The following is an 18,930-nucleotide window of genomic DNA, read 5'->3' as shown; positions in this document are numbered from 1 at the left end:
TATGTGGTGCTTTTAAAAGCACTTTATTTGAATCGGAATCCCCTTTAGGCGGACATAAGAGTGGATATATGTTTAACTTAGCTTAGTCATGAAAGAATTACTTTTAGAATACTAAATTTAAAGTACAGCTTATTCTAATAATTACTGCAAATTCGCTTTACAGTTGTCTTATTTCTTACAAAAGAAAGTAGGAATAAACTTGAGGAATGATTTACTGTATGCATAAACAGGAACTGTAAGTTTCTTGTTTATAAGCTTTAAAAGACCTGATAGTTGTAAGAGCAAAAATTAGACTTGTACATGTGTAGCCTGGCTGCTATTCTCTGCAGAGTTTTGAGGAGGAGTTGGTATTCAACAAGGCCATCAGAAAGACTCCCCATTAGGGTGAAGGCTTTGATCAGCCTGTGTCCCCAGAGTTGATTAGACTTTGAAACGTTAACTAACAAGGATGATATTTAAAACTTAAATAATTGCGGGCTCCTGGGTGGCTCAGTTCTTGAGCATCTGAGTCTTGATTTTGGCTCAGGTCATGATCCCAAGGTTATGGGAAGGAGACCCTTGTCTGGCTCCCCGCTGAGTGTGGAGCCTGCTTAAGATTCTCTCTTTCCCTTTACCCCTCTCCCCTACGCGTGCTCTCTCTCTAAAACAAACAAACAAAAATTTTTAATTTAAAAAAATTTTTAAAGCTCAAATAATTGCTAGTTTCTTAATTCTCCTTCAAGTATACCAGTTGCTTCCACCTCTCCAGAGCATTTTCTCCTTTTAGAATCTTGTACAAGGTCAGTGAATGGTTGCAGATTTCTTGGCAAGTTTGAAGTTAGAAAATTTGGGTTTTGAGTTGTAATGGGCTCTGATAGCCTTCTATGGCATGTCCAAGGAGGGAGCTAGTATCAGCCTGGCATCCAGCTTGTTGTGTTTAGCAGACAGGGCTGCAGAGCTGGTGGTGGCAGACAGCCTTTCTCATGTTTAGATTTTATTTATTTATTGTTAAAAAAAATTTGTTTTTAACATTTACTTACTATTTTTGAGGGGGGTTGCAGAGAGAGGGAGACAGAGGATCCAGAGCAGGCTCCACAGTGTAAGCATAGAGCCCGATGCAGGGCTGGAACCCATGAACTTCGAGATTATGACCTGAGCCAAAATCAAGAGTCTGCCACTTAACGGACTAAGCCTGAGCCACGCAGGTGCCCCCTCATGTTTAGATTTTAGAGGTAATTTTGGAGGTGTAAAGGACAGAGCAGTATGGAAACACCTTTTCTTAAGTTATTTTCATCATTCTAAAAAACTTTTTCAAAGTAAAAAGATTATTTTCAGAACTAGAAATATCTTCAGAAAATGAAAACATTCCCCTGTCTTTGGGAAATGCCATATACTTTACAGACTTGATCGTGTTTGATTTTTTTCCAACCACCCATGTAAGTGATATTACACCCCACACCCCCATTAGAGATGAGAAAGCTGACATTCAGAGTACAGAGTCACTGGTCCAATCCAGAAGTCTTGGGGGATCCTAATGTGGGCTGCATCACCGTGGGTTTTGGTATTTTTGGTGTCCGATAGGGCCAGGACTCCATAGCCTTCAGTGCTCATAATTTTATCAATGGACAAAATCCTGTCTTTGAGAATACATTTTTTAAAATGTTTATTTGTTTTTGAGAGAGAGACAGACAGACAGATAGACAGACATAGCACAAGCGGGGAAGGGGCAGAGAGAAAGGGAGACACAGAATCTGAAGCAGGCCCCGGGCTCTAGCTGTCAGCACAGAGCCTGATGCGGGGCTCGAACTCACGAACTGTGAGGTCATGACCTGGGGTGAAGTTGGACACTTAACTGACTGAGCCACCCAGGTGCCCCTGGAAATACATTTTTATACTATTCTTTACATAGTGTAAGTACAGTGTAGGTTATTCTGCAGGGAAATACTTCACATTTGTATAGGGTTTTGTGGCTTCCAAAGTACTTTCACATACATGATCTGGTTTTGAAAGAGAAGCTTTATAAGATAGGACAGGTTGTGATTTTAATCCCATTTTGCAGAGGAGGAAACCAGGGCTCAAAACAATTAAGTGGTTTCCGTAGGGACTGAGTCAAGGCTAGAGCTCCAGTCAGGTGCTTTCCTACTATACCATGCACTGTTCTGGCTCCCTGCTATTTTTTTTTTTTTTAATGTTTGTTTATTTTTGAGAGAGAAAGAGACAAGAGCATGAGTGGGGGAGGGACGGGGGTAGGGGGAGACACAGAATCCAAAGCAGGCTTCAGGCTCTGAGCTGTGAACGCAGGGCTGTAACTCAGGGACCGTGAGATCATGACCTGAGGAAAGCCGATTCTTAACCAATGGAGCCACCCAGGTGCCCCCTGGCTCCCTGCTGTTAATGCTTAATTTCAGATTCTCTTGCCAGCTTTAGCAAGGTGTGGGTCAGGTTGAGGAGGAGGGGGAGGGCAAGGTTGGGGGTCCTCAGAATGACTGGATTATGTTATCCAAAGTGGGACTAGTGCCAGAGAGAAAACCAAGAGACTGTTTATATGTGTCTAGAATGGTTTGAGAGCCTTTGCTCACTGCATTCATTCACAGTCTGTTACAGCATTAGCATTGTGCATTTCCCAGCCTGGTTTCCATTCTTTTACCACAACAAGCTCAGTTTCTCAGTGGTCTCTAGAGCAGTGTTTCTCAACCTTGGGACTATTGACATTTTGGACCAGAGAATTTGGTGCGGAGGGGGCTGTCCTGTGCATTGCAGGATGTTTAGCAGCATCCTTGACTTCTACTTGCTAGATATCCATAGCATTCCTCCTCCGGTTGTGACAACAAAAAAACACTCTCTAAACACTGTTAAATGTCCCCTGGGGGACAGAAGCTCCTAGGTTTGAGAACCACTGCTCCAGAGAGTGGCCTAAGGGTGAGAGGTTTTAAAGAGCAGAGCTGAGAGGATCCATTAAGGGTACTTTTAATCCTACCCTTTTGTTGTTCTGCTGAGGACACCAAGGTCTAGAGATAGGACACAGCCTCCTGGCTCTGCTTTCTGGGAGTCTGGCTTGGATTGGGACCTAGATCAGAATGTCTCCCTACTCAGGACTCTTTAACCAACCCAGAGGTTTTCAGTCTTCAGGTTGGAGGATGCTTTTCCAATTCCAGAAAAAATCAGGGATGGTCATGTGATAATGTGTAGTTGTACTTTAGTACCCATTAATTGAGAAGATAAATAATTACCTTCAACCAATATTTATTGAATACCCACTGTCTGTGTTTCCATCCTAGGATTGTCACATGAATGGCAGTAGGTGGTCAAGTGACAGTTGCTTTTATTATTGTGTGATATATTCACCATTTAGGGCACAGACAGTGCTGGGCAGGCACATTTCACAGAGCAGTGTAGTGTAGTGGCGACTATGAACCCTATGAGCTCACAACCCATAGGTTGGGAACCAGTTAATGTATTATACCATGAGATTTGAGAGAACAGCAGACCTGAAACTCAGGGCTTTTCTTGAAACCATGAACTATTTTTACACTCAAGAGAAAAATCTCCATAGTCTGTGGAAATACAAAGCCACTAGGCTACCCAGAGTCCTCAGTGCAGCTCTCTCAACAGCCATACACTAGGGCATTTGTGATAAAAGAAGAGGCATTTGGCTGGAAACAAGCTTTAAGTTCTTAGCATTAGTTGGTAAATGGTGCATTGGTCTGAGGGGAATTTAAAATAATGGCCTTGAACTTGAGAATATGTGTTTCCAAAGCCTCTCATCTCGAAGCACTCAGCTTCTCTGACAAGAAATATTACTCTTATTTCAGAGGTAAGAGGCAGAGAGGTGAGGCCACACAAATGGTCCCTGAAAGAGAGCCGGCTACTCTCAGGATTAGGAACTGGGACTCTGGTTGGCATCCCAAGATGGGGTTGTTTGTTTATGTCAGATGATGGTGGGATAAGGAAAAAAGTTGTTAGATTAGCTTCTACCCAATTTGGCCAGCATTTTAAGTGCCCACTGTGAAAGACTCCATGTGAAGGGATAGTAGGACACAGATGAAGATTTGGGACAGAGGAAGGGGGTAAGGCCATTCTGTGCTGAAGGAATTGTGGAACCAAGGTACTCTGTGTGTATGTGGGAGGGGAGGGGAGATGATAGGGGGAGGGTGGGGGGTAGTGGTGGCTCAGACAGAGTGACAGTTAGAAAGATAGGCTGCAGCCTCCCTGAGGAGGCCCTGGATACTAAGCTGAGGAATCTGTTAGGTTGAATTTAGTGAGGCACATACTGAATAGCCACTCTGTCTGTTGAACAGTTTGTGGGGACCAGCAGCCATCTTGCTGCAGCACCCTGCTGAAGTTACCCATTGGTAGGCTTTCTACCCATTATTACCAGAGGGATTGAGGTGGGTAGAGAGTGGTTCCCTTATAAGGGGGGTCATTACTCTTTCTTTGGTTACTTTTTCCTGGTTCCCCTTCTGCTTTATCTGAAGCCTGGAACATCCTGGGCAGCTGGGTAGAGACAGAACAGTAACTTTTCTCCACTTGAGAGTATCTCAGGTTATATGCTGAAGATAGGCAGATCTTCCCTACTTAAACTAGTTTGACCAAGCCTCATTTATTAATCACGTCCTTGACTACCTCATGTTGTGCATTTTGCTCCCGACTCCCTGGCTGGCTTACTCAATTAATTGTGATCTTTGAGATTATTTAATTTTCCCTTCATGTTTATCTTTGATCCATGAGAGAGGGAGATGGGGAGAGTTTACCTCCCTTGGCTGATGAAAAGGACTTCTGTTTCTGAGGTCCATACATTTCAAGTTCAGTCTGGTCTCTGCTATCCTAGTCACAAAAATCTGAGAACTCACTCTTTTATTCACTCTTTCCTGAGCTCCCAGCCTCCTGTTTTTTTCCCCTCTTTTCTAGGTGCTCCCTCCGTTACCCAGGATGGTCAAGCAGAGCCCTAGGACTTAGAGACCACCCCAGTTTTAGTTCTGTTTCTGTCAACTAGTATCTTTGGGCAAGTGCCTTCTCTACTCTGGGCCTTTGTTGAGAAGCAACAATTTGTTGAGAATCAGCTATTGTTGAGAACAATAAAATGAAAAGGATGGATTAAATGAATGCTGAGATTCTTCCTGCTCTAACATTGTCTGAGTCAACAAGTGCTGTATTACAGTAACTCTCCAGAGAACCAGGTGTTGCTCTAAGCAATTTTGCTGCATAAAAAGATGGAGCAGCTTAGTGTTTGTTTTGTCTGTTAGCAGCTTGGGTACAGCCCTGCTCAGTGTAGATGTTGAGGGCAGCCACAGACTGTTTTGTAGAATGTGATGGACGTTTTTGTTTTGTTTTGTTTTTAATTGTGATTCCCTGGTTCAGACGCCAGAGCTGAATAATCGTTTTTAGCTGCTCCCGTGAGCCTCTGTCCAGGTGAGCAGCGCAGTTGCCAGAAGGCATCTCTTCTGGTGTCTGAGCCTCCTTTGGATCAGTAGTCTGCCTCTCACTTGACTGCCAGTCTTTTGGCAAATCAGATGCACACATTTTTTCTGGGGCTGAGCAGGCTTAAGCCCTGCTGGACAAAAACCCAGCAGTGACCAGTTAAACATACTGAGGATGCTTCCTTGTAATAGGACTTGACCTCCTCACCAACCCACAGGATTGGGGCCACAGGATACAAAGGAGTTGTCTCCTTTGTGAAGGGAGTGGAGAAAAGAACCAGCTGGTCAAGGCTGGCCTGACTTGAGTCATTTTATTTAAATCTGCTTTTTAGGGGTGCCGGGGTGGCTCAGTCGGTTGAGCGTCCGACTTCGGCCCAGGTCATGGTCTCACGATTCATGAGTTCGAGCCCCGTGTCAGGCTCTGTGCTGACAGCTCAGAGCCTGGAGCCTGCTTCGGATTCTGTGCCTCCCTCTCTCTCTGACCCTCCCCGTTCATGCTCTGTCTCTCTCTGTCTCAAAAATAAATAAAAACATTAAAAAAATAATAAATCTGCTTTTTAGGATGGTGACTAAAGATGATGCTGTATATCTTGGGGAGAGCAGTGGGCTTCTCTGCAAAGACCTGAGGTCCTAGCACTGCCCTGAACAGATAAGCCTTTTAAAAATATGGAAGACATTTACTCACCTGGTTCTAAATGAAGGCCTTTAAAACCTCAAGGCCCTACTAGTGCCCATTAAAGACCATTCTCTCCCTTTTATTAACTTTCATAGTACTTTCATGTGTCCTAAGCAGCTCTGGAAAAATCACACAAGTTTAGAGCTCATCTTGCCCATATAGAGGGAGATTCCAGGCCCAGAGAGGTTAGGTAGCTCAGGGTGCCTGGGTGGCTCAGTTGGTTAAGCGACCGACTCTTGCTATTGGCCCAGGTCATGATCTCACTGTTCGTGAGTTTGAGCCCCATATTGGGCTCTGCACTGTTAGCGCAGAGCCCACTTGAGATTCTCTCTCTCTCTGTCCCCCCTCAAAATAAATAAATAAACATTAAAAATAAATAAAAAGTGACACAGCTCAGGAGTGCCTGGGTGGCTCAGTTGGTTAAGTGGCTGACCTCGGCTCAGGTCATGATCTCACAGTTCATGGGTTTGAACCCTGCATCGGGCTCTGTGCTGACAGCGCAGAGCCTGGAGCTTGGCTTCGGAGTCTGTCTCCTTCTCTCTCTGCCCCTCCCCCACCCCTGCTCTGTCTCTGTCTCAAAATTAAATAAACATTTAAAAAAAATTTTTTTTAAAGTGACACAGCTCATGAAGACAAACCTGGGACTAGAACCCGTGGCTCTTATCTCTTTCTGATTAGTTCTGCTGCCTCACTGCTTCTCAACAGACTCTGGTGTGGCCCGTTGCCAGAATGGCTTTGAAAATAAAATTAAAGCTGCCACGCAGAAGGCCAGCTGACGGGAGAGAAGGAGCAAACAGTTGCTATTTTAGGGGGTGGTTTTTTTTTTTTGAGTTATAACTGGCTGTTGGTGGTTTGGCAGGATGGCACAGCCTGGGTGGAGGCTCATAAACGTCAGGGTCTTGTAGCTACCTTCCTGACTCTTTGTGTAACCAGGCTGTCTTTCCCTGTCTTCTAAGAACCTATCCAAGGGATTAGAATATTCCTACTTTTAACTCCTTTTACAGGACTCTGGAGAAGATTAGGAAGTCTATAAAAAGACCTAGGAAAAAGTTGGTATACAAATGACAATTTTTGGTGCTTCTTGATTTTTTCTTTTTTTTTTAATTAATGTGTAATTTGTTTATAGTAAAGCAGACAAGTCTTAAGTGTATAGCTCAATGTTTTTTGTTTTTTTTTTAACAGATGTATATACCCATGTAATCACCACCCAGATCAAGACATAGAACATTTCTAGCACTTCAGTAGTCTTGGTGATTTTTATAGCAGCTAAGGACTTTATTTGTTTACTCCAGTCCCCTTAAGTATCTCAGAGGCATTATATTATCCTTCTGTTACTCATTCAGCATGTTTCCCAAACACCTAGTAGTGGAGAGTGCTGTGCTAGGTGTTGCTGGGGGTGCAGAAATGAGTAATTGTTGGCCTCTGTCTTAGGTTCACAGCCCATCAGGGATTATGACTAGGATCCAATGGAGACTGAGAAGGGCTGTGAGAAGCGGCTTGAAGGAAAGAGGCTGCTTCTGGCTGGGAGAGGAGAGTATATATATTTACATAGCCAGAGAATTTTCCCCAGCCTTCTCACTATTCATAAATATAGGAAAGGAGCCAGATTTTGGACTTTTAGTCCCTTCTCAGCCAGTTCTTTGCATTTTCAGACCATATTGGGTATTTTGGAGAGGTATAAGCCTAGGTGAAAATCTGCATCTATGGTGTTTGCTTGGCCTTTCCACCTCTGCTGGAGACAACATGGACAATATGGAAGAGAGCAAAAACAAGGCACTTCTCCCCTTCTTTGTCTGCCCCAATGCAGGGCTCAATCCCACAACCATGAGATTATGACCTGAGCCTAAATTAAGAGTCAGACGCTTAGGGGTGCCTGGGTGGCGCAGTCGGTTAAGCGTCCGACTTCAGCCAGGTCACGATCTCGCGGTCCGTGAGTTCGAGCCCCGCATCGGGCTCTGGGCTGATGGCTCAGAGCCTGGAGCCTGTTTCCGATTCTGTGTTTCCCTCTCTCTCTGCCCCTCCCCCGTTCATGCTCTGTCTCTCTCTGTCCCAAAAATAAATAAACGTTGAAAAAAAAAAAATTAAAGAGCCAGACGCTTGGGGCGCCTGGGTGGCTCAGTCGGTTGAGCGTCCAACTTCAGCTCAGGTCATGATCTTGCAGTTGACGAGTTTGAGCCCTGCATCGGGCTCTGCACTGACAGCTCAGAGCCTGGAGCCTGCTTCGGATTCTGTGTCTCCCTCTCTCTCTCTGCCCCTCCCCCGCTCATGCTTTGTCTCTCTTTGTGTCAAAAATAAATAAACGTTAAAAAAATTAAAAAAGAAAAAGAGTCAGGCGCTTAACTGTCTGAGTCACCCAGGTGCCCCAGACGACAAATCTTTTGTGAGTTAATTTTAGCCTGAATTTCTCTAATCCTTTTGTTCAAATCGTTTAAAACATCGAATTTTCTGTGTCTTAAGTGAAAGCAGACTCAAGAGTGACTTTTCTGATCTGTTTTCATGTGTGAGAAACAAGTTTTTGTTTTGTTTTAAATGCTAATAAAGGCATATGGCTCTGTGGTTGGTAGGAGGGAAGAAGGCCATGTCTAAGTAGATGCAAGGTGGTCCCTTTCTTTAAAGAAAGATTCTTTCAAGGTAGTGAAGACCAGTGCCTAAGATAGGGTTAATAAGATAATAGCCTAGGACATCTGAACATTGCAGAGCTTTACGTTAGTGTATGTGTAGATAGGAAAGAAAGAAGGGCACATGACTTAGCTCGGCTGAACCTTGTTCAGGTTTGATGAATTACTGTGTCTTAGAATCATAAGTCTTAGATCATTTGGGTCCGTTCCCCATCTCCATTTTACAGATGAGGAAACTAAGACTTTGATTTGGTCAGGGCTGGAACCAGAACCAGGGCTCATGTCTAGTGAGTACAAAGATGTTCTGGAAGAGTGCTCAGCAGGATTTCAAAGGAAGCATGGCTAGGAGGGGGTAGTGGTGAGGTGGAGGGTGAATACAGAGTGACAGGAGCACTGGATGGTTTCCCCCAACAGTGGACCAGGAGAAGCAAAATGCTGGAGGAGGGAGAGGTGAGAATGTCTCCTCTAGGGAAGACTGAGGCTGTCAGTAGTCTGAGGGGGTGCCCTGGGATCCCCATAGCAAAGGGATGTGGATAGCAAGGGGATGTGGAAGCTGCTGTGGCCAGGATTAAGTGCTTTAATTGGCTGGAGAATCTTCGGCACTTATCCTCCTTCTCTTTTTGTTTTCTGTTTGACTACTTGGGGACCCCTGAGGTATTGCTTTCCTCGGTAGGAAGCCTGCTTTCTAACATTCCTTTCTTTACATTCTTTTCTAAATAATCCAATTATAATCTATCACTGTTGTGTATTGTTCAAGGGAATAGAAATTATCATCCCTTCATTATTTTGGCTTCTGATAATTCTGTGCAGTTTGGAGTTAGTTCTCCAGTTTTATTATTTTCACATATATGGTTATAAGCTACAGTGTTTAGTGGAAAGACCAGATAGCAAATTCATGATTGGGTGTGTGTGCGTGTGTGTGCGTGGGTGTGTGTGTAGTAAAATCTGTTTTTTACATATATATGTGTAATATATATGTTACTTGATGTCTGCCATCAAGATTAACTATTTGGCCTCATCTGTAAAATAGGAGTAATAATCATAATAAGGGCTCTGAAGTCAGACAAACTGGATTTGTAAACTGGATTAGGCTCTATCACTTAACTGACTGCAATTTGGGGGAAGTTACTTAGCTTTCTAAGCCTCTATTTCCATTCTTTTGCTATTGAAGGAGAAGGGGATGAAGATTTATTGAGCATCTACTATTAGGTATTGTACTATACAACTACTTTGCATGTGCTGCCTTGTTTTCCTTGTAGTGGTTCAGTGAGATGCAGATGTTATTATCCTTATTTTATATATACGGAAACTGAGTCTTAGAAAGGTTAAGTGATTTGCCTATGTCTTTCCAATTAAAAGTCTTGGGAAAACCTTTTGGGAATGACTATTACTGTACTTTCCGAAATGGGATTTTTTTTTTTCATATGGATTCTGTTTCAGTTAATGTTTGCTGAACCTTTATTAGGTGATAGGCATTATAGTTAATACCAGAATTATTTTATTGTCTTATCACCATTTTATTTTTTTTTTAATTTTTTTTAATGTTTATTTATTTTTGAGACAGAGACAGAGCATGAACAGGGAAGGGGCAGAGAGAGAGGGAGACACAGAATGTGAAGCAGGCTCCAGGCTCTGAGCTGTCAGCACAGAGCCCGACATGGGGCTCGAACTCACGGACTGTGAGATCATGACCTGAGCCGAAGTCGGATGCTTAACCGACTGAGCCACCCATGCGCCCCTATCACCATTTTATAAATGAGTAAGTTAAAGCTCAAGGCTCATACAAGATTATCCAAATTATAGACAACAGAGCCAGGATATGGACTAAATCTGCCTGATTCCCACCTCATGGTACCTCAGGATTACCTGACTGTGGCCCAGTTGTTTACAGCATTTGTTGACAAAAATGGATTTCATTTCAGCATAAGAATTTGACTATCCCCAGGAAATTAATTACAATGAGATTTGACCTGAATCAGAAAATAATAAAAGGTATTAAAGGAGAAGTAGGGGTGCCTGGGTGTCTTGGTCAGTTGAGCATCCGACTTCAGCTCAGGTCATGATCTTGCAGTTCATGAGTTTGAACCCCATGTCGGCTCTGTGCTGACAGCTATAAGCCTGGAGCCTACTTTGGATTCTGTGTCTCCCTCTCTCTCTGCTCCTCCCTTGCTCATGCTCTCTCTCTCAAAAATAAATGAAAACATTTGAAAATTAAAAAAAAAGAAATGGAGTAGATTAGGAAGAGGGTCTTCCCAGCCATTATTAGCATGTCTGCTCAGAAGCTTTGCAAAGAATAGAAACAGAGAACTGCCATTACTATTAAATTCCCTGGAGGTTGGAGCCAGGAACAGATTCATTATTTGTTTTCTCCTTGACCCTGGGAGGTAGACCTGTGGGTGTCTTGTGATTTCATAAATAGTGAGGACTGGCAAAGATAAAAGTCTCATTAGAGCTGTCTCCCAGTGTTATGAGGATCTCAGGCTGTTGGGGTTACTAGTCCATTGAGATAGTTTAAAAACTTTTTTAGTAGCCAGACTTGGTTCAAATCAACTCTTAGGCGTAGAAGCAACAATGGCAGGTTCTTGGGCAGTTTTTAAGTGACTGACCAGACCATAGGCATTGCTTATTCCTCATTCATTCAAGTGACATGTGGGCTCGAACAGCTTATCTAAGCCAGGGACTGTCCCCAGAAGCTTCATTGCACCAAGGGGATGTCAGTTACAGTAGTACAGTTTGGTGTTTTGAGGCAGCTTTCAGCAAGGAGTGATTCAGGATCCAGGAGACGTGTCCTCACTTGGCCGGGGGAGAGTGGGAGGATTGAGAAGCTGCTGCCTGGACAGCCCTGCAAGACCGGTGGGAGCAAACCAGATGAAGAGTGAGATGGGCATTTGAGGAGAACTGGAAGCCTGAGGAGGCTACAGAGAATGAAAGCCAGTACAGGGTTTTCTAGGCAGGGGAGTGGAGTGTTAAAGTTTGTGTTTGGAAGGACCACTGGTTAAAAAAAAAAAAGAAGAAGAAGAAGAAGAAAGAAAGAAAGACCATTGGTGACAGGTGGGGAGGGGGCACCTCCTACCCCCATCCACATACACTCTCTCTTCCCCCTGCCTTCCCCCAGCTCATAGAGCCCAAGTCACAACCTTGTGAGCAACTACACAACATAATCCCTCTGCTCCCCAAAACACACACTCAACACAGGGTTCTGCTCTGGACACAGTCCTCTTGCTCTTGGGTCCTGATTGCTTCAGTTGTAGGAAGGGGCCTTCTCTTGGTGTGCTGAAGGTTTAGGGCTTAGGCTGAAGATTTGTGGGCAAAGAGGCTTTTCATGCCTTTATGGAGGGAGGGGCTGAAGCTGTTTTCCATGTTTCAGCCTTGATCCGGGTCTGCCAGAATTGGGAGGGGTGGTAAATGGCTATGGGAGAGGAGGTAGAATTGTTAATCACCTAGCTCCTCAGGGAGAGTGAATATAGAAATAAGAGGTAAGTTCCCCCAGAGGTGTGGAAGTGCATATGTGTGTGTAAACAGGACTTTAGCCAAACTCCCACCTAATCGCCCTGGCCCAGGTCGACTGGCAAGGTGCATGTAGAAGAAGAAATGACCCTGTCCTCTAGAGATGCCCTTTTGTTCCTCTCTTATTGTGGCCCTGAGATCCTCAGAACCTCTGCTATATGTCTCTCCACCATGTGACAGGATCTATGACTGGGAAGAAAAAGGAAGAGGGAGGTTCTTATCTAATTACTGGGGTAAACAACCCAGCACAAAAGTTGCAGAAAGTAGAGAGTAGCAAGAAGAAAATATCAGTTCAGTTGCTTTCTTGGAGGCAGGAATATTTGTGCAGAGGCTACTGCAGGGGTAAAAGCAGGCATGAAGGAAGTTGGGGGCAGCAGAGCTAGGGGATGGAAACAGTAAGGAAGTATAGACCTCCAAATTTGGTAGACCATTCAAGAACTCCTGATGGATCCTCAACTGGAGGTCCTGGCTTTGGGAGTGTCTGTCTCCCTTTTCTCAAGCTCCTTTGTTTTTAATTCTTTGGGACATCATGGACCCTTTTCAAAATCCAGTAAGTGCCATTTCCTCCCAGAACTACACATACAGTGCATGTGAAATTTTGCAGGTTGTGGTAGGGATCCTGGACCCCGGTTGAGAATCCTGCTCCAGCTTCTCTGCTGTTTTTCTGTACTATCTCATTTCTGGTATTGCCAGTTTGGTTTTAGTTGGAGGTGATAAAATGCCAACTCATACCGGCTTACTCTGCGGAAGGAGGACTTATTGACACATATGACTGTGGGAAAGGGCAGGGTGGAGCTGGTCTCTCTTTCAGCATGTTGACTCATTCTTACTGACTTCCTCATGAGCCTGGGCCAGGGCTGCCAACTGCTCTGGCTTAGAGCTTTGGATCTTGGCAGGGAATGTGCCACTAACTCCCTTCACTCTCATTTCTCTCCTCTGGAATCTCCTAGCAAATTCCAGAAGAGGAATCTGATTGGCTGCTTGGGTTAGGTACTCGTGACTAGGCTAATCACAGCAGTGGAGGGGAGGAGCTGTTCTGTGACCCAGCTTGGATCATAAGCCTGTTCCGCTCCATGACCAGGGAGGCAGGTTTGTTTGTAGAGGCTTGGTGTTTGAGGAGGGTGGTCCTTTGGAAACAATTGCCCTGCACTTTTCTCCTCCTGCCTGGTAGAGCTCATTGCTCCTGCTCATTCATTCTTTCTCAGCCCCAACGGGGCTTGTGGGGGCATGTGGGAAAGAACTGGAGACCTGTGTTCTGGTCCTAGGACCACCTTCCACCAGGGTTCACTGAATACATACTCTGCTTATACCTCCCTGGGTCTTAGTTTCCTCCTCTGTGCAAACAAGGTTGGACTTATCCTCCAGAAGTGTGTTTGTCCAGCCAACCATCCCTCACGGAACACCTACTATGTACTGAGAATACTGAGATAGAGAGACAAGTCCCTTCCTCCCAGAGTTCCCATTCTTTTTTTTTTTTTTTAATTAATTTATTTATTTATTTTGAGAGAGAGAGCACAAGCAGAGGAGGGGCAGAGAGAGGGAGAGACAGAATCCCAAGCAGGCCCTGCACCATCAGTGCAGAGCCCGATGTGGGGCTTGAACTCAAGAACTGTGAGATCATGACCTGAGCCGAGATCAAGAGTCAGATGCTTAACTCACTGAACCACCCAGGCACCCCGAGTTCCCATTCTTAAAGTGTGAAAATAGAGATATGCATTAGGGTTCCACTGAGATATGCATTAGGACACTGAGATTCTGTGCCCCTATTTATTGTGGACCGGGCAAAACCTTCTTTCCCAGAAAGACACCAGCTTACTGTGGCTCCTCTTGCCCTCCATTCTTTGGAAGCTGCCATTTGGGCAAGGAGGGTAATTTGTCTCTACCCACTTCATCATGCCTCTCCGACTCTAAGAGAAAACACTAGTTTGGTTTTCCCTCTTGCTTTGGACAAATACTTCGTAGTGCTTTTCTGCTGGCATTTCCCCCTCCCCACTTCCCCACAATCGACTTCAACCCCCAGACCTCTCTTGTCGTCTCAGTTGCCAGGGTGCTTTCTTGCTTGTTCAGGCAGAGGGGGCTTTTGTTGGCTTGAATTCAGCTGGAAGCAGGGGAAGAAAAGCCAGTTGGAAAAGAAACATTTCATCCTAGCCTGGGAACGGAAACCAAGGGCAGGCTCTGCTTTTCCTATGTCCCAGCCAAGAACCTGATCACCTCCAGTAAGGCAGGCTAAGAGCATACAGCCTGAGACCTGGTGGGTGGGAGGAGTGTGATCAGTGTCCTTACTCCACTCGTGGGACCAGGCCACAGCTCAAGTGCCAGGCATAGTTAAGTTGTTCTTAATACATGTTTGCTGTTTTAAATACAACTGTCTTAGGGTACCTAAGTGGCTCAGTTGGTTAAGCATCTGACTTTGGCTCAAGTCATGATCTCATGGTTTGTGGGTTCGAGCCCCACGTCGGGCTCTGTGCTTGATAGCTCAGAGCCTGGAGCCTGCTTCAGATTCTGTGTCTCCCTCCCTCTCTCTCTGACCCTCCCCTGCTTGTGTTCTGTCTCTTTCTCTCAAGAATAAACAAATTAAAAAAAATTTTTTTTAATAAAAAAATAGATACAACTGTCTTTTTCATGTCTGGGGATGGGGCAGAAATTGGCTCCTTTATTTAGGTTACTTTTTTGTTTGTTTTGATTACATAGTCATGTAAGTGATACATTATTTATTTTTTAAAGCTTTTTTTTTTTTTAAGCTAATTTTCATTTTTTTTAATTTTTTTTTTTCAACGTTTATTTATTTTTGGGACAGAGAGAGACAGAGCATGAACGGGGGAGGGGCAGAGAGAGAGGGAGACACAGAATCGGAAACAGGCTCCAGGCTCCGAGCCATCAGCCCAGAGCCCGACGCGGGGCTCGAACTCCCGGACTGCGAGATCGTGACCTGGCTGAAGTCGGACGCTTAACCGACTGCGCCACCCAGGCGCCCCTATTTTTTAAAGCTTTTGACATTCTTTTAAGTTTATTTTTGAGAGTGAGAGAGAGTGAGCAGGGGAGGGGCAGAGAGAAGAAGAGAAAGAATCCCAAGCAGGCCCCACACTGCCAACATGGAGACTGACACAGGGCTCAAACCCACGAACCTGAGCTGAAATCAAGAGTTTGACACTTAACCGACTGAGCCACCTAGGCACCCTGGTATGTAATTTTAAAAGTGCCTTCTCGGGGCACCTCGTCTTTTCTCCCCTGAGTCGGTTACTAGTCTCTCTGAGAAATGGCATCTCCACCACCTTGTTGCTCCAACCAGAACTGGGGGGTTCTTCCTGACTGTGCATTTTCTCATTTCCTTCCCCTACACATTCAAACAGATGATACAGGCCAAGGTCTTCCCTCTTGATACCTCTCATCTTCTTCTGGTCAGTCCCTCCACTGTGGCCTTAGTTCAGGCCCTTGAAATCCAAACTCTCTGGATTATTGCAGTTGTCACCAGTCCTTTCTCTTCACAGCAGCCAGAGAGATCTTTCTGAAATGCAAATCTTATCACATGCTTGCCCTGCTTAGAATCTTTCAATGGCTTCCCTCTAATCCTGGGATAAAGTCTAGCAGCCCCTTAATAAGACATACAAGTTTGTTCTTGAGTTTCTCTCTTGAGCTTTTATCTTTCCTTACTCCTCCCCCTCCCCCCCAATGCCTTTCTGTTCCTCCTGCCTGGGATATGTTTCTCTTGCCTATCTTTTATCATCCTTTATTTTTTTTTATTTTATTTATTTTTTTAAGTAGGCTTCACACCCAACATGGAGCTTGAACTCATGACCCTGGGATCAAGAGTCGGATGCTCTGCTGACTGAGCCAGCCAGGTGCCCCTTTCGTATCATCCTTTAAAGTGTGTGATAACTACAAAGGTTAGGTTCCCCTCCCCTGGGCTACCATAGTGCCCTGTGCTTACCTCTGTCATTATATCACATTGTCCATCTCTTTGCTGGTTTGTGAACTCCTTCAGCTTTGGGGCTGTGTCTTTTTTTGTTTCTGGTAACAAAGTATTACAAGCAAAGTATAATTCCTGATAGTAGAAGGAGCATGGATTTGGGTTGTTCAAGGAATTTGTCAATCTGAGTTTTCAAATTTATTAGCATGAAGTTGTGCATAATATTCCCTTTCGCTTTTAGCATCTGTGGAATCAGTAGTGGTGTTACATCATTCCTGACATTGGCAACTTTTTTTTTCCTGATCATTCTGGCTAGAAGTTCAATTTTATTGATCAAAGAGACAGGGGTTTTTTTTTTTGTTTTTTTTTTTTTTTTTTAGGGTTTATTTATTTTTGAGAGAGAGAGAGAGAGACAGAGCACGAGTGGGGAAGGGGTAGAGAGGAAGAAGACACAGAATCCGAAGCAGGCCCCAGGCTCTGAGCTGTCAGCACAGAGCCCAATGAGGGGCTGGAACTCAAAAGCTGCAAGTTGATGACCTGAGCTGAAGTTGGGCACTTAACAGACTGAGCCACCCAGGTGCCCCAAGAACAAGATTTTTATTTCATTGATTTCTATTTTTATTTCATTGTTTCTGTTTTCTATTTTATTTATTTTTTATTTTGTTATGCTTTATTGGTATAATTGACATATTAGTTTCAAGTATACAACATATTTGATTTGATATGTATATATTGCAAAATGATCACCATAAGTCTAGTTAACATACATCTGTTTTCTAGTTTATTGATTTTCATTTTGATCCTCATTTCCTTTCTTCTGCATAATTTAGGCTTTATTCTTTTTCTGGTTTCTCTAAGGTGGAAGCTGAGGTCACTGATTTGAGGTCTTTATTCTTTTCTTTTTTTTTTTTCAACGTTTATTTATTTTTGGGACAGAGAGACAGAGCATGAACGGGGGAGGGGCAGAGAGAGAGGGAGACACAGAATCGGAAACAGGCTCCAGGCTCTGAGCCATCAGCCCAGAGCCTGACGCGGGGCTCGAACTCACGGACCGCGAGATCGTGACCTGGCTGAAGTCGGACGCTTAACCGACTGCGCCACCCAGGCGCCCCTCTTCTTTTCTAATATAAGCATTTAGTGCTATAAAATTTCCCCTAAGGATTGCTTTAAGTGACATCCCACAAATCTTGATGTGTTATATTTTCATTTTCATTCCATTCAAAATACTTTTTAAAAAAATTTTATTTATTTATTTTGAGAGAGAGAGTGCACATGCAAGCCAAGGAGAGGCAGAGAGAGAGAATCCCAAGTAGGTTCTGTGCTGTAAGTACAGAGCCCAACACAAGGCTCAAGCCCAAGAACGATGAGATCATGACCTGAGCCAAAATCAAGAGATGGAAGCTTAACTGACTGAGCCACCCAGGCACCCCTCAAAATACTTTCTAATTTCTCATTCAATTTCTTTTTTGACCTATGGGTTACTTAGCAATATGTTAGTTTTCAAGTATTTGGGGAATTTTCCTGAGATCTTCTGTTTGTGACTTCTAATTTAATTTTATTATGGTTAGAGAACATACTTTTTATGACTTGAATCCTTTTAAATCTATTGAGCTTTGGGGCGCCTGGGTGGCGCAGTCGGTTAAGCGTCCGACTTCAGCCAGGTCACGATCTCGCGGTCCGTGAGTTCGAGCCCCGCGTCAGGCTCTGGGCTGATGGCTCAGAGCCTGGAGCCTGTTTCCGATTCTGTGTCTCCCTCTCTCTCTGCCCCTCCCCCGTTCATGCTCTGTCTCTCTCTGTCCCAAAAATAAATAAACGTTGAAAAAAAAAAAAAATCTATTGAGCTTTGTATTGTGGCCCAGAATGAGGTCCATGTTGGTAAATGTTCCATGTTCACATGAAGAGAATGAGTATTCTGCTGTTGGTGGTGAAATTTTCTATAGATGTCAGTTAGGTCAAGTTTATTGATTTTGAGCTGTTCGAGACTTCTGTATCCTCACTGATTTCCTGTCTATATCAGTTGTCAAAGAAGGGTATTGAAATCTGACTGTAATTGTGGATTTGTTTCTCCTTGTAATTCTATCCATTTTTGCTTCATGTATTTTAAAATTCTATAATTAGGTCTATAAATGTTTCTAATTGTTATATCCTCCTGATAATTGAACTCTTTATGATTATGAGGTGACCTTCTTTGTTCCTGGTAATATTCTTCGCTTTGAAATCTACTTTGGTATATTAATTAATATATCCATTCCAGCCTTCTTTTGTGTAGTGTAACCTTGGTTACATTGTAACATGTAGTGCAATAATGATTTCAGGAGCAGAATCCAGTGATTCATCCCCTGCGTATAACACCCAGGGCTCATCCCAACAAGTGTCTTAATGGCCCTTGCCCATTTAGCCCATCCCCCACCCACAACCCCTCCAGCAACCCTCTGTTCTCTATATTTAAGAGTCTATCATGTTTTGTTCTCCTCCATGTTTTTATATTATTTTTGCTTCCCTTCCCGTATGTTCATCTGTTTTGTATCTTAAATTCCACATGAGTGAAGTCATATGAAATTTGTCTTTTTCTGACTAATTTCACTTAGCGTAATGCCCTCTAGTTCCACCCATGTTGTTGCAAATAACAAGATTTCATTCCTTTTGGTTGCCAAATAACACTCCATTGTATATATATACCACATCTTCTTTATCCATTCACCCATCGATGGACATTTGGGTTCTTTTCATATTTTGGCTATTGTCAATAGTGCTGCTATAAACATTGGGGTACATGTGCCCCTTGAAACAGCATACCTGTATCCCTTGGATAAATACTTAGTAGTG

General features: G+C 43.8%; 1 protein-coding gene across 2 annotated transcripts in view; it reads left to right on the top strand.

Moving 5' to 3' along the window:
- CHMP4B (charged multivesicular body protein 4B) overlaps positions 1 to 18,930 on the top strand; it is a 54,599-nt gene that overhangs the window by 14,622 nt on the left and 21,047 nt on the right. The window contains exon 1 of one of the 2 annotated variants that reach the window (XM_030309769.1): positions 12,449 to 12,747. The exons of the other annotated variant lie outside the window; for it this stretch is intronic. Coding sequence (XP_030165629.1) covers positions 12,642 to 12,747 — 106 coding nt within the window. The 5' untranslated portion in view covers positions 12,449 to 12,641. Of the gene's footprint in view, positions 1 to 12,448; positions 12,748 to 18,930 lie in introns of those variants that run through there. 2 annotated transcript variants of the gene reach the window in all.

Source organism: Lynx canadensis, chromosome A3, assembly GCF_007474595.2.
Source record: "Lynx canadensis isolate LIC74 chromosome A3, mLynCan4.pri.v2, whole genome shotgun sequence".
Classification (NCBI taxonomy): domain Eukaryota; kingdom Metazoa; phylum Chordata; class Mammalia; order Carnivora; family Felidae; genus Lynx; species Lynx canadensis.
The sequence above is the reverse complement of the archived record's forward strand: the minus strand, read 5'-3'. Positions and strand labels throughout refer to the sequence as shown.